General features: G+C 40.8%; 1 protein-coding gene and 1 long non-coding RNA gene across 5 annotated transcripts in view; one reads left to right on the top strand and one right to left on the bottom strand.

Annotated features, from left to right (window-relative positions):
• LOC119169510 (coronin-7) overlaps positions 1 to 20,032 on the bottom strand; it is a 38,850-nt gene that overhangs the window by 13,955 nt on the left and 4,863 nt on the right. For 2 of the 4 annotated variants that reach the window (XM_075877682.1, XM_075877695.1), the window contains exons 1-15: positions 19,089 to 20,025; positions 18,882 to 18,978; positions 18,748 to 18,828; positions 18,276 to 18,346; positions 18,029 to 18,218; positions 16,719 to 16,843; positions 15,729 to 15,815; positions 14,483 to 14,565; positions 13,398 to 13,452; positions 11,768 to 11,825; positions 10,895 to 11,040; positions 8,933 to 9,028; positions 7,885 to 8,064; positions 5,223 to 5,424; positions 2,480 to 2,655 (exon numbers count right to left, since the gene is read on the bottom strand). In XM_075877682.1, the coding sequence (XP_075733797.1) occupies positions 2,480 to 2,655; positions 5,223 to 5,424; positions 7,885 to 8,064; positions 8,933 to 9,028; positions 10,895 to 11,040; positions 11,768 to 11,825; positions 13,398 to 13,452; positions 14,483 to 14,565; positions 15,729 to 15,815; positions 16,719 to 16,843; positions 18,029 to 18,218; positions 18,276 to 18,346; positions 18,748 to 18,828; positions 18,882 to 18,978; positions 19,089 to 19,250 (1,809 nt within the window). In that variant the 5' untranslated portion in view covers positions 19,251 to 20,025. Of the gene's footprint in view, positions 1 to 2,479; positions 2,656 to 5,222; positions 5,425 to 7,884; positions 8,065 to 8,932; positions 9,029 to 10,894; positions 11,041 to 11,767; positions 11,826 to 13,397; positions 13,453 to 14,482; positions 14,566 to 15,728; positions 15,816 to 16,718; positions 16,844 to 18,028; positions 18,219 to 18,275; positions 18,347 to 18,747; positions 18,829 to 18,881; positions 18,979 to 19,088; positions 20,026 to 20,032 lie in introns of those variants that run through there. The other 2 variants (XM_075877686.1, XM_075877691.1) reach the window with 2 other exon arrangements.
• On the top strand, positions 8,935 to 19,209 carry LOC142775760 (uncharacterized). Its single transcript, XR_012886986.1, has 3 exons — positions 8,935 to 9,022; positions 14,468 to 14,699; positions 18,803 to 19,209. It is a non-coding gene; the product is annotated as an uncharacterized LOC142775760 (long non-coding RNA).

A 20,032-nucleotide genomic window follows, 5' to 3' on the forward strand; every position in this document is an offset into this window, starting at 1 on the left:
ATGCGTAGCACGTTAGTGGTGCCGTACATGATAGTGCAAAATGATGCAGCCTGAACGTGCCTTCAAGTGTAAAGCACTTTAGGGGCTTGGGCTGTCGTCGCTTGGCGTAACGCAAGAAAGACTACACGAGGAATATAAAAGATGAAGCAAGTGAGAAAGAGAAGAAATAGAAAAGGAAGAAATTGGAAGAAAAATAGAAAAGGCAAGGAAAATAGAATAAAAAATACAGAAGAAATAAAGACAGAAAAAACTGAAAAAGAAAAAAGAAAGAGAGGAGAAAAGGAAGCTCAAGAGAAACAAAGCAGACTTATTCCAAGCCCCGCACTTCCTTCAGTGTTGCTGCATGTATAGTTTGTGTGCTAGAGACCTGCGCTTCCACTGCAGTCTGGCTCTTAGCTGGTGTCAACACATGAAGGCTAGCCACAAATTTGTCGTCTGACAGCAATCCAGCCAGCCTCATCCCGACGCAGTGGTCTAGTGGCTAAGGCACTCGGCCGCTGATCCGCAGGTCGGCAGTTCGAATCCCGGCTGCGACGGCTGCATTTTCGATGGAGGCGAAAAGGCTGTAGGCTCGTGTGATTTTGGTGCACATTAAAGAACCAAAGGTGGTTGAAATTACCGGAGCCTTCCACTACGACATCTCTAATGTGGTGGTTTTGGAACCTTAACCCTCCATGTCAATCAATCCAGCCAGCCTCATGCCTTTGATGCTTTTCAAAAAGTACAGATGAGCGGCAATGAGCAAGACTACCGTGAGACCGCAGGTCTAACACACCAACTACATGCGATAAGTGTGCGAAGTGCATGCAAAACCTTTTATGTACTAAATGACAATGTCTATATGTATCTATTGAATGTCCATTCAGTGTCCATGTGCAACGTACCAGCAAACTTATTCGGCCGAGCTTCTTATAGTTGCGGATACATCTAATCTTCGTAATTTCGACTAATTCCGATTTCTATGAATATCTAAGAGATATTTACAATATCCACAAAAAACACACCATCGATGTCTACATAATATTTGTGGTTCACTAGGTAAGCTGATGGTAAGTGCACCTCTTATTGTCAACTTCTCCCATAATTATCTCCAAATTTTCATTATAGCAATAATAAATATTATTATTTATCTATTTGAATAAGTGTAAGTGCAACTGAAACTAAACATGCACAGAAAACAAATTTTTTTTGATAACCTGTATGCACTTCATTCCCCAATAAGCTACTAGTGGCACTATGATAACCTGTCACTCTGCTTTGTACAGTTTTACAGCAGTGGTAACTATTTGGGTTCATTGCTGTTAAATCACATTTTTACCACTGAATTGTTTTAAGGTACTCATTATAGAATGTTCTGGCACGAAATATAGATGAGTGATAGAGCCCAAATGATTTTGTGGAAGGTTTCACTAAGAGGGAAATACTAATGCTTAGTCATCATGCATTTCAGAACTGTATACCCAACCTAATGCATGAAATATGTACTTGTGCGACCAGTCTGGAAACACATTGAGCTGAGAACACATTTCTTAAGTGTGTGATGTAATCACAAATTGAAACACGACACTGTTTCTTTTCTCTTTGGTATTATGACTGGTATGAGCATTTGCATCATATCTGTGAAAATCTGGCCTCTAAAAGTAATTTGGCTCTGATGTAAGTGGTGACATTAAAATTACACCGAGCTGACAAGAACTGGAGACGATGGAAACAAGAACATACTCAGACTGCCACACAACAATTTAAGGCTAAGTAATTCCCAAATTTTTGTTTCCATCACCTCCAGTTCATGTCGTATCAGTGTAATTTTTACTCGAAAACCTACATATATACAAGCCAACATTAGCTTTATGAGCCAGATCCACAGCAACATGATACGGCTATCTTAAGCAATTGGGCATACCAGTCACTATTATAAACATTCTTATGCAGCGTTCCAATCTGTTAACACTGCACCTTACACAAGCCATTATATTTTCTTTTCTTTAATGTCAGGGTTCTACAATTATCTTCTGGGCAAAACTGTTTTGAAGACCCAACATGCCCATGTACTGATTTGCAAAAGACAGAGAACCTGTAAGTACTTTTCAGAGAGTTTTATGGCAGTGTTATATGAAAAAAGTAAACTGAAAAACACACTGCCACTTCAACAAACAAACAGGCTTCCGCAATGTAAAATACAATGGAAGTGTCATTTATTAGTTTCGACAAATGATGATACAATCAGTACAACTCTGCACTTTCGGGCAATGGCCTGTGAGGATTTGGATACATAGCACCTATAGAGAGTTTTGCAACATGTACGATTGAAAACCAAGCCTTGAATTTTCACACCAAACCCTGAGGCAATGCCAAGTTCAAAAGTGCTTTTTACAGTTTCTTATCAGTTCATGCCTTACCTCAACTAAAGGTGGCAAAGCTTTTGAGTAAATTTTGTGTTCTGGATACTTCCAGGGTGCCGTTATATCTAATGGCTCACCTCCAGGATTGCCAGATGGCCACCTGAAATGGCCAAGGGCAGAGCAACACGCTCTGTGTTGGCACGGAAACTTTCACTCTCGCCAGGCAGCGTGTTGCACATGGGTGGCAGGTTGGTGATCTGAGTGTCCCGGCTACCCACTGAGCCATTCAGGTGCCGATACTTGGATACTCGCACTGCACAGGGTGGCACATCTCAATGAGGATAAACAGCGGCAATGAAGGGCGGCACCCCTAGATCTAGGGGCTAACAGTTCGTGCCGTATTGTGCTACTCTTTATTGTTCCAAACTTTGAGAGGTTAGTGAATAGCGCAATGGTTACAGGCGTTTAACTAAGCGACACCTTCTAATTCAAGCTTGTGGCGACTATAAGGCAGATTGTCCTTGAAGGACATTAACGACACAATAGAGAGGCAGATGCCTAACAACTTGGTCATGGTTCAAACCAACTTCATAAAACTGCATCTGCTGTATCCTCAAATGCCCCCCATGACAGGTGTCATATTCTATCAGCAGGCACAAGGCCAGCGTTGCTTTTAGGGGCACAGCTCCTTAAGTCTAACATTGTGACAAGTCATGCGTAACCAAAAGAAGAAGAGACGAGAACGGAAAGAAGGCAAAAGAAATGAATGACGATTTTTCCTCTCGTTTCCTAAACGGCGTTACTCAGCCGCTACTCTCTGATTGGCTGCTGCACGTGCTCTGCCAACAAGTGCCTCTCTGTCTCCTGGATGGTCGCCGTATGTGGCCGATCGTTGATGGGCCATGAATGAAGCAGAGCGGCGGGTGCGTTGAAGACACTTGAGCTCGGCTTCCTTGGCTCGCGTCTTGTCGGTGTTACCTGTGCGCCATCTGCATTCTCGAATGCGATCGGACGCATGGATGCGTGCACGGACAGAGGGACAGACACACAGACAAATGGACGCTTTGCCCCACTCATCATCATTCACTCAGTGAATTTGCAGTGATTTTTTTAACGAGATTGTTGTGAAAGACAGAAAAGATGAGGACAGTAGCTGCCAATGCAGACATGCAGAAAGCATACACTGCCTGTGGCAGAAAAAAATTAGTATCTGTAAGGGTGGTGGCACAGAACACAATGAGTTCTCACTTACCTTGCAATTGACCACAATCATGTCACTGATGAAGTCATTCATGCGGTTTCACTTAACATTTAGAAATAGCTGGATGAGTGAGCACATTCAGGTGGTTTTCTCTGCCCAAATCAAGTTGTCTGCACTTTGCAGTATGAAGCATGATTCAGGAAAGGGGAACAGTGCTTGTTAAACCAAAAACACTTTTTTAATTGTATGCAAGGTGCGGTATATGATTTACCATTAACTTGCGGCAAAAGATGCACTGGGCGATCCGGGAGATATATAAATGACCAGCTCAGGGAACATCATAATAATGTAGAGAAGAAAGCAGATGGACACCTCATGATCGACTGTAATGCATGTACTTGTGAGCCCCAGTTGGAGAAGTGCTCATTGCTGTGTCATTGGTAAATGTTCAGATGCGCTTACCTGGAAAATAATTGAAGCAGAAGCAAATGACCACTTGGGCTGAGAAATACACAAGTGTGGCATCGATAGCACTCACCAATAAAGAGCTGAACCATCTTAACAGAGCATGTGTCAATAACACTTAATAGCTAAACTTCATTTGTTTTCAATATATCATGTTTCATTTTTTTTCTGTATTGTTTTCTTCCTCTGTTCCACACATAAACGCACGTTTCTGAAGAAAATAAACCAGCTGTAAGCCAGCACCCTGTATGTCCTCGTCGTCTTCATCTCAGTTGCTGCACTGTGGCTCACCATGCATCATCAACTCACCCAATGTTTCACATGAATAAGCTATTTTCTAAGTTACCAAGATCAGAAAGAAAAGAGACATCACCACTAATTGAAGGATATGAAAGGATACGACAGAAATCCCCTCTTTTGTTATGTTCTTGTATCATTTAATATCACTGAGGTGCAACTTGGGTTAAATATCAAGTTGACAATTAGTAATAATGTAGTATCTTTATTGTTGACAAATCTATCGGCTGTTGCTTTGAGCTGTGACAGCATACTTTGGGGGGAAAACATATCAGCTGGTATACCTTCAATATTCAATTAGCAGTGAACTGCGCTTCACTGGGTTACCAATGTTCTCAGGAAATGGCTTTGGTGGCAGCAAGTCAAGTGCTTATTAACACCAGTCATTACTATTCCACACCTCTATAAGGAAGAGGCCACAGCTCTGCAGCGTCTCATTCATAATGGCATTTGAATTCACAGCATCACAGGTGTCACTGTCTTTAAACTAAAAAGACATGGTACATTCTACAGTATGAGGCACAAATTGGCAGGCCCTGCTAGCTCTACTTAAGCTATTTTCGTTCTCTGCACTGGTCAGACTGGCATGCTTTGCATGAGCGCTAACATCTCACACAAAGGATGCACCATTCTGCTGGGTTTCACTTTTTGTTATTTTTTAATTTGTTGAGTATTTCTACAACTATTAAGCACATGACACAAGCATCATGAAAAAAATTACCTTCACGTGTTAGAAAAATTGCCAGGGTTGCTTGCATAATGTACAAAAAGGTAAATATTGCTTCCTTTGTGATCTAGATCATATGAACTTGAAAGAAGTTCAAATTTATGAGCAACAGATGAAGTGAAAATTCATATTAGAAAATAATTTGTTATTTCAAGACTACTGGTGGAGGAAGTATACAAAGGCAACATGCCTTTAAAGCCCCGCCCCTCATTACGCGATGGCTGCCGACGAGCACTGGAAGCAGTTCTGGGGGCCACAGAGGGCCCTGTGGAGGCCATAGATGAGCGAGTTCGAGGCGCTGTTTTGGGCAGGACCGCAGGGGTGTTCCCAACTGGGACATCTTCCGGTCGGCTCACTTTGGTCCGTGGAGCTGGCTTAGGCACTGGAATCGGCTGCATGCATACATAAGCCCCAAACAAACATCTTACAGACCTCCTGTGATATTCCTATATTTAAACTGTTAAGATAAGCATGAAACGAAACATGACCAGCTGTCTTCACACACTTCTTCTTTACAGTGCGAGTTAAAGGCACTATCATAGACCACAATTAACAAAGCTTGACTCTTAGCAGATGCCTCAAGGACCTTTGATTTCTGAAAAAGATCACTACAGCTCTCCTCTCCTGAAGTTAGAAAACTAGATTATGAAACCTTGATTAAGGGCAAACGAATTTTCTTCCTCCATTTGAAGTCCTGACCAGGGTTATCCAATTAACTCTCTCAAGTCGGTTGAAAACAACCCTGTCTGGTTTATAACTAAATGCAAGAGATATGTGAGCATCATTCAGGTCAATAATCCTTCATTTGAACCGACCCCTTTAGTAGTTAGATAAAAAATCACATGAATCAATCTGTTCCAAAAGCTACATTTCGACTTCTAATTCGAATGTCACCCTTTTCCTTCCACTCTCCCGTACCCCTGGTCACCTCTTGAACTCAACAATTGTCCAATGTCTACATGGCTCAACACTGCAGGGCATACAACATCACATGTTTTTCAATGACTGTGTCAAATGCACATTTCAAAAATTTGCCCTCTCTCCCATTCCGCCTCCTGCGCTCCACCACTGTGTCAGCAAAGCTGTTCACGGGGAGATGGAGTACGAGAAAGATGTTCCTTTGTAGCCTAAGACAATAAAATGTTTGCTGTTTGCATAAGTTTTCATGTATAATTTGAGAATTTAATCAGTTTTATAGTAAGGTGCATAGTTTTCATTTTGTAATGTGTAAAATGTAGCTCCTTCTGGACGGACTTTTTCTGCCACTAACCTCTCATGATCACGAGTCATTAATGGCTCATGTTGCTGCACGTTAACTGTAGAATGCAAACGACTATAAAAAAGTGTATAAATACATTTAGGTGAACAAGAAAAAGTATAATGTAAAAAGTGCAAGTCCTTACTAATTGCTTACTTCAGGTTCATGGTAACCATATAAGTAATATTATACTTTAATGGAAATAATTACACTCTTCCTATGGAAAAAAAATATCTGGCGAAAATTTCACCTTAGCCTGGCCGTCAAAGGTACCAAAAACATGACGTCAAAAACTCATGAAGTTGTCCAAAAATATATCTCGAGAAAAACAAATTATAAACTTAGAAATAAAAGCTCATCTGCGTGGCAATGATATGCTTTTCAAAATGATTTCTTTCTTTATGACAGCTTGGGAATCATGGTTATTTTGAGCATGTGGCTTTGGCGAAAACCTCATGTGAAATGCAATGGCAAGCAGCCAGGGGGCAATTTCTAGGGGCCTTTAGACAATTAGCTCTTTTCATAGCGTTTTATAGCCACGTTGTGCTCTTTAACGGCGATATTAATGTACCTTGAGTTAAACTACAATCTTAATTTCTTTTTCATGAAAGTAGAGAAACGAAACTTGTGAAAGCAATTAAGAACAGAAAATATGTAATTTTAGAAAAAGCTTGCTTATTTGGTTTTGTATCTACCCTAAAGCTGCCATAGTATGTAAGCCATATCACAATTCATAGGCCCAACACTGCTGGTATGTGTCACAGAAGTCTAGTAGGTAGATCCCACTACTCGTCACAGCTCCACTAAAAAGCTCCTCCTGGTCCTATTTATGACAACAGAGACTACTCTGTGATGAGCAACCATCTTATTGATTATGAATCTGCTGAGCCAATGATCGATTTGCCAAAGCTACAGTCGCTTGGTATTGCAACACAGGTCGAGACCTTTAAAGAGGAACAATGACAAGAAATGCTAGTGACCAAAGATGAAACCGCAGCCAAAGTCTTTCATGGCAGAGGGTGAGCCCAAGGGGTTCTCAAGAGCCGATACTGGATGATATTTTTTCGATGACGACTATGATGAGTGTTATGACTACACTTGCTCAATAAAGATGACTTCTGGTTAATACTAATTTCTGCCTCTCTCATTCAAACTTGGCGTCGCCCTCGGTCAAACTATTCAGCCAGCTAAGCTGTAATGCCATAGTGATTGGCCATAATGTTGTGGTACTTGGCTGTAATGTTGTAGCACTTGGTTGAGCACTTTTTATAGCAACGTAGCACTTAGCTAAAGCCTAGCAATGTCCTAGAAGCAACCTGGTAACAAACTTCGTCCCCTAGCTAAGCCTTAGAAACAACCTAAAAGCAACCAGACGAGTCTTCAGAGTCGTCCAGTTTCACTGTTTCAAGGCTTGTGTGGCTTAGTGCCTAAAGCAAGCATCACCAAATTTTTTTTCAGCTACAGCACCAACTTCATCTACTACCTACTTGCCCTTGCTTTCAGCTTACTAGTGTTCTTCAGGTTTATTGCTATCTGCGAAGCAGAATGGTCTGCCCGATAGATGTGAACTGAAAGAACCAAGGAGGTCAGGTACCTTTTCTTGAATGATGTTGTCACCGAAATCTTCATATGAATATTCGTCTGGCACCAGGTCGATGTCTTTTTCCTGAGACGTGACAGCCAAAAATGCAGGGCCCGACCCCAGCTTGTGTCCAGTGCGCACCAGACCCTCTTTGGGCCTCTGAGCAGGGTCCAAGCTCACTCTGGGAATGGGCTGCATGTGCATCATCCCAAGAGTTTGATCCATCATTGCATTTGCAAAGACGAGACCTTTCAACAAAGTAGTATGCCAACATGCTAGCCTTTGCTTTGTTATCTGTTTTACATCCGATATGTTAAAACATGTATATATGACATGCCAATCATTTACAACTATCAAACACTCACAACAGACCCACCTTGTATGATAAAAAAAAATCCTAGTGCAGTTTTAAATGGTTATGGGTGGGGGAGGGTGAGAAAGAAAAAAATTGGGGAGGAGGGTATGAAGTATGCACATACACATGCTAAGCTATGCAGATGCTGCCTTGAAGAATACAAGACCACTTGTCAAGACCTTGGCTCCAAATCCAACCCGTGTTCCAAGGATTTCTCATCACTTCAAGATTTGATTCTTCCTCTGAACTATGACCCTATTTATATTTTATACACTTATACAACTTATAAACTGTGATGTCTTATGCCATCTTCACGGGCATGATGATATAAACATCTTTAAATACCAGTCAAGCTCAGACTACAAAAGTGACAGCTTGTAGTCCCAAGGAAAAGCTTATCAGATTCAAAAAAAAGCTAAATCAAACCTCCTTAGCCCCTAATGTTAGGACTGTTGGAGGCAAATAAACTTTAATATTTAGAAAGAAGCACGGTTTTTTGCTGTGTGGCCCTCAAATCCAATGCAAAATGAGTACGGGGGTTAGATTACATGAGGTGAAGGCCAACACAAAACCAACAAGAAACGGATGGTCAACGTGAAACAGAGTTGGCTATATACTCCTGTGAGTAATGAGTCCACCACAATAGATGCCTGACCAACAGTGCAACGAGAAAAATAAACCCTCTGGTTAAAATTGCAGGCCTACCTCACAGGGGATCTTAGCCAGCCAGTCGGGCACTGTTGTTGCCGGGGATGGTGCCTGTGTGTCTGGAAAGACATCTGCGTGGAAGTCCCGGTAGGTCTAAAAGAAACGAGAAAAGATGGGATCCAAGCACAGCACATTAAATAAACCAAAAAATAGATCAGTTGGGCATCACTCTTGTATGGTAAATCGTCTTTAAACTCATGCAAAACAATGTATTAATGCATGGGAAAGCCTCACTCAAATGCTCATATTGTTCAATGGTTAATAATAATTCTTGCAATATAGCTAGAAGGCACTACTGATATTAGCCCATCATTACAAACAAGCTATTAGACAAAAGAGTGACATGCCAAGCATTGTCCTTTAAAGTGTTCCTTGCACTATAACGTCCCAATAAATGGTAACTGTACAGTGTGGGAGTTTTCACAAAATGCCATAGCGTGATTTCCCACAATTATTTGGGCTATTTTGTTTCTCACGATTCACTCTAGAGGACCTAGGATTTCTCTATTAGAAAAACGTGGTACTGCTGCTTCTGGCTATTTGTGGCAACAATTCACACTGTTTGCAACAATGTTTGGAGCTACACGTCAAGTGTTTTGTAAGGTTTTCCAGAAGCCATAGCATAGAAATTGCAAAATCAACCCAAGATAGAATTGAATGACAAATGTGAACATGCCACTCAATCTTTATTTTTGTGTCTGTCTTAATTTCCTTTAAGGTTTTCAACTGTGAGCCTATGTTGCCTTGACAACTATTCCATTGAAAGTACGAGTAAGGCACCCACGCACTCACAACAAAATAGGCCCATTTACATTCATCTAGGTTATGCTGCAAGCAATAATACAAATTTTTTCACCATAAGGTAATGCCAGAAGTAATGTGCATTACCTTATTTTATGTAACATTAACATGTTACCATTTTAAAAGTGGGGATGTTTATGCCCAGAGAAAGTTCGTTAGGCAAGAACAAAAACTATTATCATCATGAATCTGATAACTCGGCCGGGCGCACTCTGTCCTCTTCTGCATCTTCTGCTTTGCTCTCAGAAATTGTGTGCAGATTTGCCCGGCGCGGGATGCAATGATATGAATATACAAGTGAACGAGTACACAGAGAAATAAAATAAATACAGAGAAAGAGAGGGAAGAAAGACACAAAAAAGATACAAGGAACAATGAGTGAGACAGAAAGGAGAGAGAATTGAAGAAAAAGGAAGAAGTAAATATGTAGAGAGAAGGATATAGAAAGAGGAAAAGAGAAAGCATACCATAGCCACTTACAGTATAGTGTAGCAAGGAGGTGAGAAATTGAAGTGAGAGTGGGGAGGAAGAAGAAAGGGAAGGAAATACCACCAGCTCCACTGTTTTGTCATCCTTAGCACTATTAATGAGCAGCTGCCCTAATTTTTAGTTTTTTCTTCTAATTTTTTTCAGCATAACGAGTAATGCTTTTGCCTTTTAATCATGAGCAGACACCTTTATGCTCCCCTCCCTTCCTTTTTTTTTTTTTGAGCGATTTGAAATATGTGCCCATGACAGAGAAAACACTTCTAACTTTCCCTTTTACCATTTTCCATCTTTCATTCACTGTTTTTTTTTTTAGAAATGGTGAATGCATGCACACTCAACAATAAAGCATGTCTTTATACAAGCACGGATGTGCATTCTTTATTCTTAGTGGCTCTTCTACTGCAACCTTGGAATTCTGACCCAATAACGAGCAAGGGCCTCCCCACCAAATCTTGCCGAATTATCTTTCTCATAGGGGGACACTTGCGCAGGATTCTACAGCATCTACCTACCTATCTTCAGAAACACCTACAACACTGCTTATGAAATGCAAGCTGTTTGCTCTGCTATTCTATATTATGTCACATATCCTCCAAGTGCGTAGGGTGTGAATGCATGTTGCCACCGTTTCTTGACATTCTGAACTGGTTCCGTCACTTAATGCCTTACCTTGCGGGGCACCTGGTAGGGAATGGGCACAATGCAGTCCTGGCCCAGAATGAGCACTCTGTTCACTTCACCCTCCATCACATTAAGGGCACGCTTGGGCACCAGGCCCACTCCTTTAGTCTGCACCTCACCTATGTACTTTGATGCTGCAAGATTAGAGATCACAGCTCAAATACTATATCGCCAACCTTAAGATTCCACAGCGTGAACAGAAATAATATGTGCTCTGTATTCACATAACACTCGTTTCACCAAACTTACAAAATTCACAAACAAATATGAATGTCTTGTATTTATTTTTCTTCTTCAAACATTCAAGAATTTGGTTGCTTGCTCGTTCCGTGCATATATCATTGAGCGAGTGTGCATGACAAATTGTAGCGTGTAACTGAACGTCCTATTCTAGCTTTTCACTGCCTTTTGCTGTGACTACTCTCAAGTGATGAGCAACAGATTGTAGAATTGCAAAACAGAGCAATTGAGTGATTTTGATTAAACGACTCGACATGCAAAGACCTATTTTGTTTCTCATCATGCCACTTGTCACTGACGTGTAAAGTTTTGCACGTAGGCAGTTTAAGCATTCATTACCCAACAAACACACAATTTAGAGAAGGCAGAAAGTGTAGCCACATGCTCAATGCTGCACGAAACAAAGAAGAGGCATTGCGAGGTGCCGGTATGTTGTTTACCTTGACCTTGTGTACTAGTATATTTTGCATCTATAGCTTTTTGGCGAGCATGCATTATCTTCATTTGATACATTAAAAACATGAAAGGCCACTAACATACTTATGCAAGCCAGAAACTTGGTAAGGGAGGTGTCATGCAATGATGGGCCGATAATGTAAGCCAGAGTTCCCAGTGCCTCACCTTCACTCAAAAAGGGCTCTTGAAATGTCACCTCCCAAAAGTTGACAGTCGTATCACCCTGAATACAAAAAATTATGCATAGCAAATATAAAACCCACTCTAGAATAAAGCAGCCAGTACATATACAGGAATGAGAAATCTGGCAATGCACCACTTCTGCACAAGTGAAAATGCCAGTATGAGATGGGGCACCATGAAAACACATTCTACCATCCTACTTGTCCCAATAGTTGTAAAAAACAAGTATCTAAAGCTGTATTCGCATGATGGCTGTGATCATAGGGAAGGATTTAGATATTTCTCACTAAAGATGCCAACTGTAATTTAGGTATCTGTCGTTTCGAAAATCGCTTTGCACAAATGGGAGGGAAGCTGCAGGAATAAGAGAGATATTATATGGTCATGTGATACACAATCTATGGGCTCACATCACCACTTAGACCATTATAAGAACACAGCTTAAGCCGTTTTGAACGCTGCACAAGAACATTTTGTATTTAATCATAAGGACCTATGCTTGGATGTAAAATGTCATAAAATATAAAACGTTTCATTGGAAGATAGATGAGGTTTCAGATTGCAGTGTTTGTCATGTCAAGCACTGGAGGAAAGTGCAAAAAATTAGGGGACCCTAAATCTTCACCTTTGAGTTGAATGCGATAGCGATATACTGTCCCTGGTGCGTACTTCAAACACTTAGTGTATGAAATCTTTCCAAACTTGCTATGCACCCACTACGCAGCCTTAAGAGAATAGCCACAGTAACGTGTGTGTCTTTTGCGGTGGGTGAACCGCTTCAAACCATGAAGTCATGATAATCCCATGTTCTGACACCTGATTACAATGTACACTTGTACCATGCATCATTACTGCGATGATGTTCTGAAGCCTGATTGCAATGTACGCTTGTATCATCCATTATTACTGCAATATTTCATGTTGCACTGAAAGGGATGTACAGTTAAACTTTTTTATAAGAGGCACACTCTGGGCAGCAATTCTTGTCTTTTACATGAGATGTCTTTTTAAGCAGGGTACCTCGTATGCATTTTTGTATCAATCTGCATTTTATTGTAGGCACACTGGTATGTCTTATACCCATTTTCCTCTTTATTAGTGTCTCTTATAAAGGGGTTCGACTGTATTCAGGATGCGTGTGTTTGTCCAGCATAAAAGTTACTTTTACTGCATTTCTAAGCAGAGGAAGTTATTTTCACTGTATTCACAAGCAAACACGTGTCTGTGTGGTAGAGAACCCACTTGCCCTGAAAATGACCTAAGTTCGATCCTACTCGAATCCAGAACTTTTTATTCTTTTATTTGCATCTTTCTCGATTTTCGGGTCACGCATAAGATAATTTTTCGCTCATGACCAATGACGCTGACACCAAAATTTCTTCTAAACGAGCTCTTTAACACTGTCCCATTAAAAGTTCTTTCAGCAAGCTATCTGTGCAGTCATGAGGGACCATGCTCCGAGTTGCACTACACTCATCCAAAGTCTTGCGCACTCAAAGTGGCCTGCATTCAACTGGAAGTTTATAGATATGACGGCCCGAAATTTCGTTCTAGGTATAACCACTGATAGATCATAATATATAATGATTACTGCAAGTAAAAAAACAAGTACCTTAGCAGCCAGGAACAGCATATTGGTGTCTGGGTCATACAGTGGTATGTAAACACTGGGAAAAAAAAAGAAAGTGAGGTGCTCTATAAATGCAAGCTCTAGCAATGTGCCATTGAAAAGCAACAAGATGCATGCACTGCTAACACAAAATTACAAATTACAAAATTATACCTTGCAAGAGAAAGAAAAATAAAGTAAACGGGGCCTAGGGTATTCAAAAGTAACCACTTGCAGGCTGAACCTAAATCTATGTTGCACTCTGCACTGAATCAACCGCAGCCACAAGGTGCAACTTGTTAAATCATGAACTGCATGCTTTTCTTGCCATGGTCCTAGTTTGTCATTTCCAAGATTATTTTTGATACAGATCAGGAGGACTGTTTTCAAAAGCAGGACAATAAAAGCCTGTCCAAGCATAAGCCTTCACTACTGGTGTCAATGCTACCTGCATGCATCGCAGCAAACAAGTAGCCGGGCTGGTATAGCAATGAAACTAATGTGGATTAGTGAACACACAGCTGGAAAGTCTCAGCATTATTAGTGGACAATCATTGCCTTCACTGCAGTGTTTAAGAGAAAAGGACCACAAGGTGCCATGCCCTGGTTTACTTTCAAATGCTGTTAAAAAGATGTCGAGAGTGTTGATATGCCAGAAACATGAGATATTAAGCTTTGCACCCAGGAACTTATATTATAGAATTTCATATTAAGGTTACTCTCTTTTTTACACCAGCCCCATCATCTCTTTTGCTTGGACTGATGGTTCACATAATCTTATATGCCGCAATAATACTGAATTCGACATATAATGTAATCCATCCGGGATATTTTTGAAGTGAGTTTCATTGAGATTCTTCTAAATTTCACAGGTTTCAACTTCGAAAAGTTGACTTTTTTCTTCAATCTGTCTTTCTAGGACCCATAAATAGATGAGGTGGACAAAAATTGTCCGAACTTTAACACTGTGTAAGCACAGCAAATCAGTAGCTAGGAGAAAAAAAAGGAGAAAAAAACAACAACAATCATATTATACATCAATCTTCATTCTTATACGTAATTAATTGTTACAGAAATGTGCTACTGACCCCATGGCGCTGTTACCGGACCAGCTGGTGCAGGGAATGTCGAATCTACGGACATCTCGAAGGCACACCTGGCGCTCCCTTGCCTACATACGAGAAAACACAATGCCGAAAAAAAACGTTGCATAGAGCTGCACATGGTATCATAACACAAGGCCTATCTTGGCTTCAAAAAGGGCAGTAAATTATTTTATAAGGCCCAAGCAAGAAATTGAAGTTAGTAAGTCTTAGCATCAGCATAAATTCAAATGCAAACAACTCTGAAGGTAACGCATGGCTATACTTCTAGGTTCGCTTACATTTGTTATAGTGGCTTATTTTAGACAGGCATTTTGATCCCCTGCTTTTCATTCACATTTTAATTTAATGTACTAATTAGAATATACAGCAAGACTTCTGTCCAAAATCTAAAGCTTGATGTCGCCCCATGCCACATATGCGGGACATGTTTCAATATTCGATGTTTGCTTGAAGATCATGTTTCTAACAACTGAAGGGGATAAAAAGCACTCTCCTTGTGTGGCAACTCTTCAACTTGATAGATTTAATTATCTTTAGTGGCAGGAGGTTGATGAGGCAGAATAGTTTATTAGCAAAGTGATAACTTGAAAAATTGCTGCAGGGCCCCTAACAACATTTACTTACATGTTAAGCACTCAAGATTTTTTTACATTATCTACTCTAGTGGTAGACACAACTGGAATCAAACTCACAAGCACAGTGCCACAGCTGCCAAACTACTATAGTGAGTGGCACAGTAAATGAGTTGCTCTGTTTCTCAACTTGGGCCATGGTGTAACATGCACTATACCCTATAAAGTGGACGGGGGGATGACCGCCACCGTAGCTCAGTGCGAGAGCACCGGACACACTATGCGAAGGTCGCAGGTTCAAATCGTGCTGGTTGCAAGTGATCTTTTAGCCGACTTTTCTTTCTTCACATTTACATTACAATTACTTTTATTAACAGCCCCTATACTTTCCCTGGCATTATTGTCTGTCAGTCGTCATTAATATTATGTACTGTTGTTACTTCGAGCTGTCAATTGCGTCCCACATGTGTCCTTACCTAAGGAATGTATATTTTACGCTGTAACTTGGACAAAAACAAAATGAGAAGAAATTACCAGGGATTAAGCATAGTTAAGCAAATGCTAAGTTCTGTATTTAGAGTAGTTAACATCGCAAAGCACTAAAATTATCCTTCCACACTGTATCAATAAACAAGATAAAGAAGTAAAGCACTCACACTGCCCAAACCACTTGAAAGAATATAGTCGGTGTGTCCCAACCAGAGGACCCTGGAGTCCCGATTATTCGCATGGCCAAGCGCTTGCTGAAGTAGTAAGGAAAAGAATTTTGTCCTCAAGTTTAAAACACAATTGTGACACAGAGTTAAGCCTAGTAAGGTGTAGTTTTCAGAGGTCAGTACATTCAGTCGAACCTCTTTATGAGACACTGATGTAAGAGACAAATGGGTATAAGAGACACAAGAGTGCCTATATTATAACAGGGGCTGATGAAAATGCATACATAATACCCTACTTATAAGAGATACCTGATATAAAAAACAAGAATTTCTGCCCAGTGCATGTCTCTTATGAAGGGATTCAACAGTACATTGAGATGTCGATCGGCTATAGCTAGAACAGAAAAAACATTGCTAATATAAAAGAAGAGAATATCTGTACCTTCGTGGTAAACAATACTCAGCTGTAACAGTATTATTGCGGATAGAAATGCACCAGCACATTTTTATCCTTCTAAGGCGTCAGCACACTGTATTCAACCTGCTGATGCCTTAGGAGGATAAAAATAGCTTCGTGAATACTCTGCAAAACACACAGTTTGTTTGAAATTAGGGTCGCAAATTCACAAAATGTGAGCTTCACTCTCTAAATGGGAGAGTAACTGAATGTTTGAAACAGGGGGGAAATTAATATTTAAAATAGAGTTAAAAAAGCACTCAGTGCCAGTTGCATAGGTAAAAGCAAAAGCTTAGATGACAGAATTCACCAACAGAAGAACAATGCACAGAGAATGAAAGTGCAGCACAGCACTCTTTCCGATCGCTGCAAGAAATGCAAGCGTTCCACTGATTTTGAAAACTTTTGAGACAGACACCTGAACAAACTCTGGAAGGAGGCTTCTATTTCAGACTTGACACATTCATGATATCCCCAGCAACATATGTGCAAAATAGTAGTCAAGACTTTGCGAAGACAATTTCATTACTTACAAGTGAATTGCTTGGTGTCCTGGGGTCCCATACTCTCAGCTTCTTATCTCTGCTCGAACTCACAAGTTGGTTGCCATCACCTCGCCAGCTTAAGCTCTGTACCAACTCGTCGTGTTTCAAATCAACTGGACAGCAATGGAGACAAAAAGCTAATCGAGCATGGATAATATTAAAAACAGTTCAATTAAGAAAGACTAGAAACTAAAGTTTAGAGTTAATTAATATTGCATTGGTATCTTTGGCTGCCTCCCACTGGCACCATGGTGGTGGGGTGGAAAATATGACAAACACCCCCCAAGCAAGCTTCATGTTCCCCTATAACCTAGACGAAAGTGTGAGCTACGAAACTCAAATATGTGATTACAAGACCCCATAAGAAACTCATCAAAGTGAAAATTTAGCAGAAAATTTCTAGTGGGCCAATTCGTACAGGAAACAAACACACAAACAACGCAAAACCAATAAATAGTGCATGAAAAATGCTGAGTGTACAGTGCTTGTTCGTACATTCTCCAGTTGCGTGTGCTGCATCAGTTTTATGCCAATTCTTTGAAGGTTACAGCAATCTTTAGCTTTGTCTTCATTGTCCTGTAAAATACTGACAACAAAGTAGCTTTGAGAAAGCCCAGCCGAACTAGTATAGCTCAAGGACACTTTCTGTCGAGCCAGGTCTTGTTCTGCAATGGCTCGAACTGTCCATTAAACCTGCACTGCCTAGTTGTGCTATGTGCTAGCACATGCTAACGATGAGATTGCACAATGCTTCATTGTCACCATGGCCATCTTAGCACAACATGCTATTCACTGCTTGAGTGGCAATAAAATGTCATCAGCGCCATCAGCCCAAGATATTATATGCATCATCTGTACATAAATTCAGTCTGCACTGGTCTTGTGCTCAACGAGATGAGATTGGACAAGCTATCTCCATCGGTAGTGAGGCAACCTTATAATAAGTACACAGAGAGCCGCGGAAGGAGTGATACACAGTCTTGAAAACTTTTTTGTGCACATTCTATATTGCTCCTGTATTTCAGCTGCAATGATTACATAAAACAGAACAAATTCAACAGGAGCGAAAAGCACTGCTGGGCCATGGGACTCTTTGAATGCCTATACACTGCAGCAGCCTGAAAGGAGTCTATATGAACCGTAAACTTTCTATTCAAATCAATTTTTTATTCATCATTACGCCAGAAGGAGGTCTTGGAGTTACAAAACTGCATTTGTTCATCCGTGCACACAATATACACATAAATGTAGGCTTATCATTCAACTTTGAGCACAATACAAGAAGTGCATGAACTTACTTCCAAGCTCTGATTGGTTGACCAGGTCCCATATCTGAAGAGTGTTGTCCATGGCTGAAGCCAGGAGGCAGTCCACAGCTGGATTGAAAGACAAGTTCTCAATGCGAGACTTGCCAGGTCGAAGCTCAAGTTCAGGATTTTGGGGCACATTGGGAACAATACCGCCATCCGGAATCCTCCAGATTTTTATCTGCATAAGTAAACTCTGTTGAGTTGTTTGCCGACCGCGATAAAAGTATGAGCTTACAGTGGCGTCGTGTGAGCAAGTAGCCAGGAGGCCGTCATCGTAAGGACAAAATTCAAAGTCGGTTATGAACTCTGTAAAATAAAAGAAAGATTGTAGGATCAACAACAATACTAAACGAAGAACTTTATTTGCAACGCAGAGCACACAAACACTAGAAAGTGGGATGGATAGCAATTCGCAAAGCCGCGCAAGTATACCTACTTTTCTAGAGTCTGACTTATGCTGTGCCTCTTCACTGTCCTCTCTATTTAGCCAGCATTTCTGCTGCCTGGTCCGAGAGCTATTCAGATTCAAATACTTTCCCTTTTATGATGAGGCAGTGGCGGCGCAGGTGAAATAGTGAAAACTGCGAAGCAGCATGACAATACTTAGGTAGCGATAGCTATGTGACTTTGCCAATCATTGTACACATACCCCCATTGTTGGTGCACTCAATAGTGCATATGACATTGCTCATAGGAAAGGTACGAACCAGAATGTGCATGAAGTAATGGGCAGTTCTTGCTCTTTTTTCCCGTGTCCTCTAGAGACAGGACGCCTAGGCTGCCTCCTCCTGCATAGCATCAGTTATGAGAAAATAGAAAATTTCTACTACCTTTGACCAACCTCGGCTGTCGACACTGAAGACCTTGTGCAAAGCACTCGCCTTTATGTGGTTGCCGAATGACTGTGGAGCACCTACAGATATGTCAAGAACCCAACCCTGTAAGGAAAAGGCGGCCACATTGTCATTGACTCCCGCTACAGCACATATGCACTGTAGTAAAACTTGCAAAAGCATCTGAATATAATGCTAGAAATAAAACTACTCGCCTCGCCCTTCTTTGGCACTTTGGGTGTGGCATTTTTGTACTTTGAGCTCTTGAAGCGATACATGGAACGTCCGGTGCATAAATTGAGTATTTCTGGGAATAAAAGAAGCTTGGTGTGAGAACTCTGACAGTTTATGAGCACTGTGTAAAACACTGACGACATTCAGCACAGCCACTAGGGCACATGCAAGCTCCAAGATAGACCTGTCAGCTCCATCAACCTCTGTTGATTGATCATCTTCGAAGCTCATGATTGCACAGTGAATGCAAAAGACTAGTAATTCATTTCTTAGCCTGTTTTATAAAGCCAAGACAAATAATCACAAGTAAAATGATAGAATACTTCTATGCATCTTTTTAATGAAGATTCTCTGGGTGTTTCCGTAATCTCAACTATACATAGCACCCCAAAAATGCACTGCCAAATAAATGATGATAGTGTGCACCAGCCTTTGTGCTCCTGTAGAATAGTGAAGGAGGTGTTCCCTGTCTCAGTTGGAAATGTCTATAGTGAAGAAACCCAGTCTCCCTATCAGACACATTGACTATGTCATGTGAACTAGGATGTGAGGTCAATGATATGATTAATGATGTGGGGCTTTCAAACAGCGACACCACAGCATGCATTTGTAATTACGGCCATTATTATTATACCACTCCAAAGGCTACTCCAGACTCACTGCATTTGGCTTGACAACAAAAAATTTGAACATAATTTTATTTTACGAAATTGCATTTTTGATGCGATTTAAATAGCACTGGACTGAGCTCTCTGCCGCAGTGGTAAGACTGCTCTTCAGATTCATACAAGTATACTAACAAAAACAGTATGTCGTGATAATGCAGCTCTATATAAATCGTTCCTTTTCTAATGCAGCAGAGAAAGCTATCAGATCATCACTCAGATGAATGCGACGCAAGTTTAGATGCTGCTAGAAATTTCGA

This window comes from Rhipicephalus microplus, chromosome 2 (assembly GCF_043290135.1).
Source record: "Rhipicephalus microplus isolate Deutch F79 chromosome 2, USDA_Rmic, whole genome shotgun sequence".
NCBI lineage: Eukaryota > Metazoa > Arthropoda > Arachnida > Ixodida > Ixodidae > Rhipicephalus > Rhipicephalus microplus.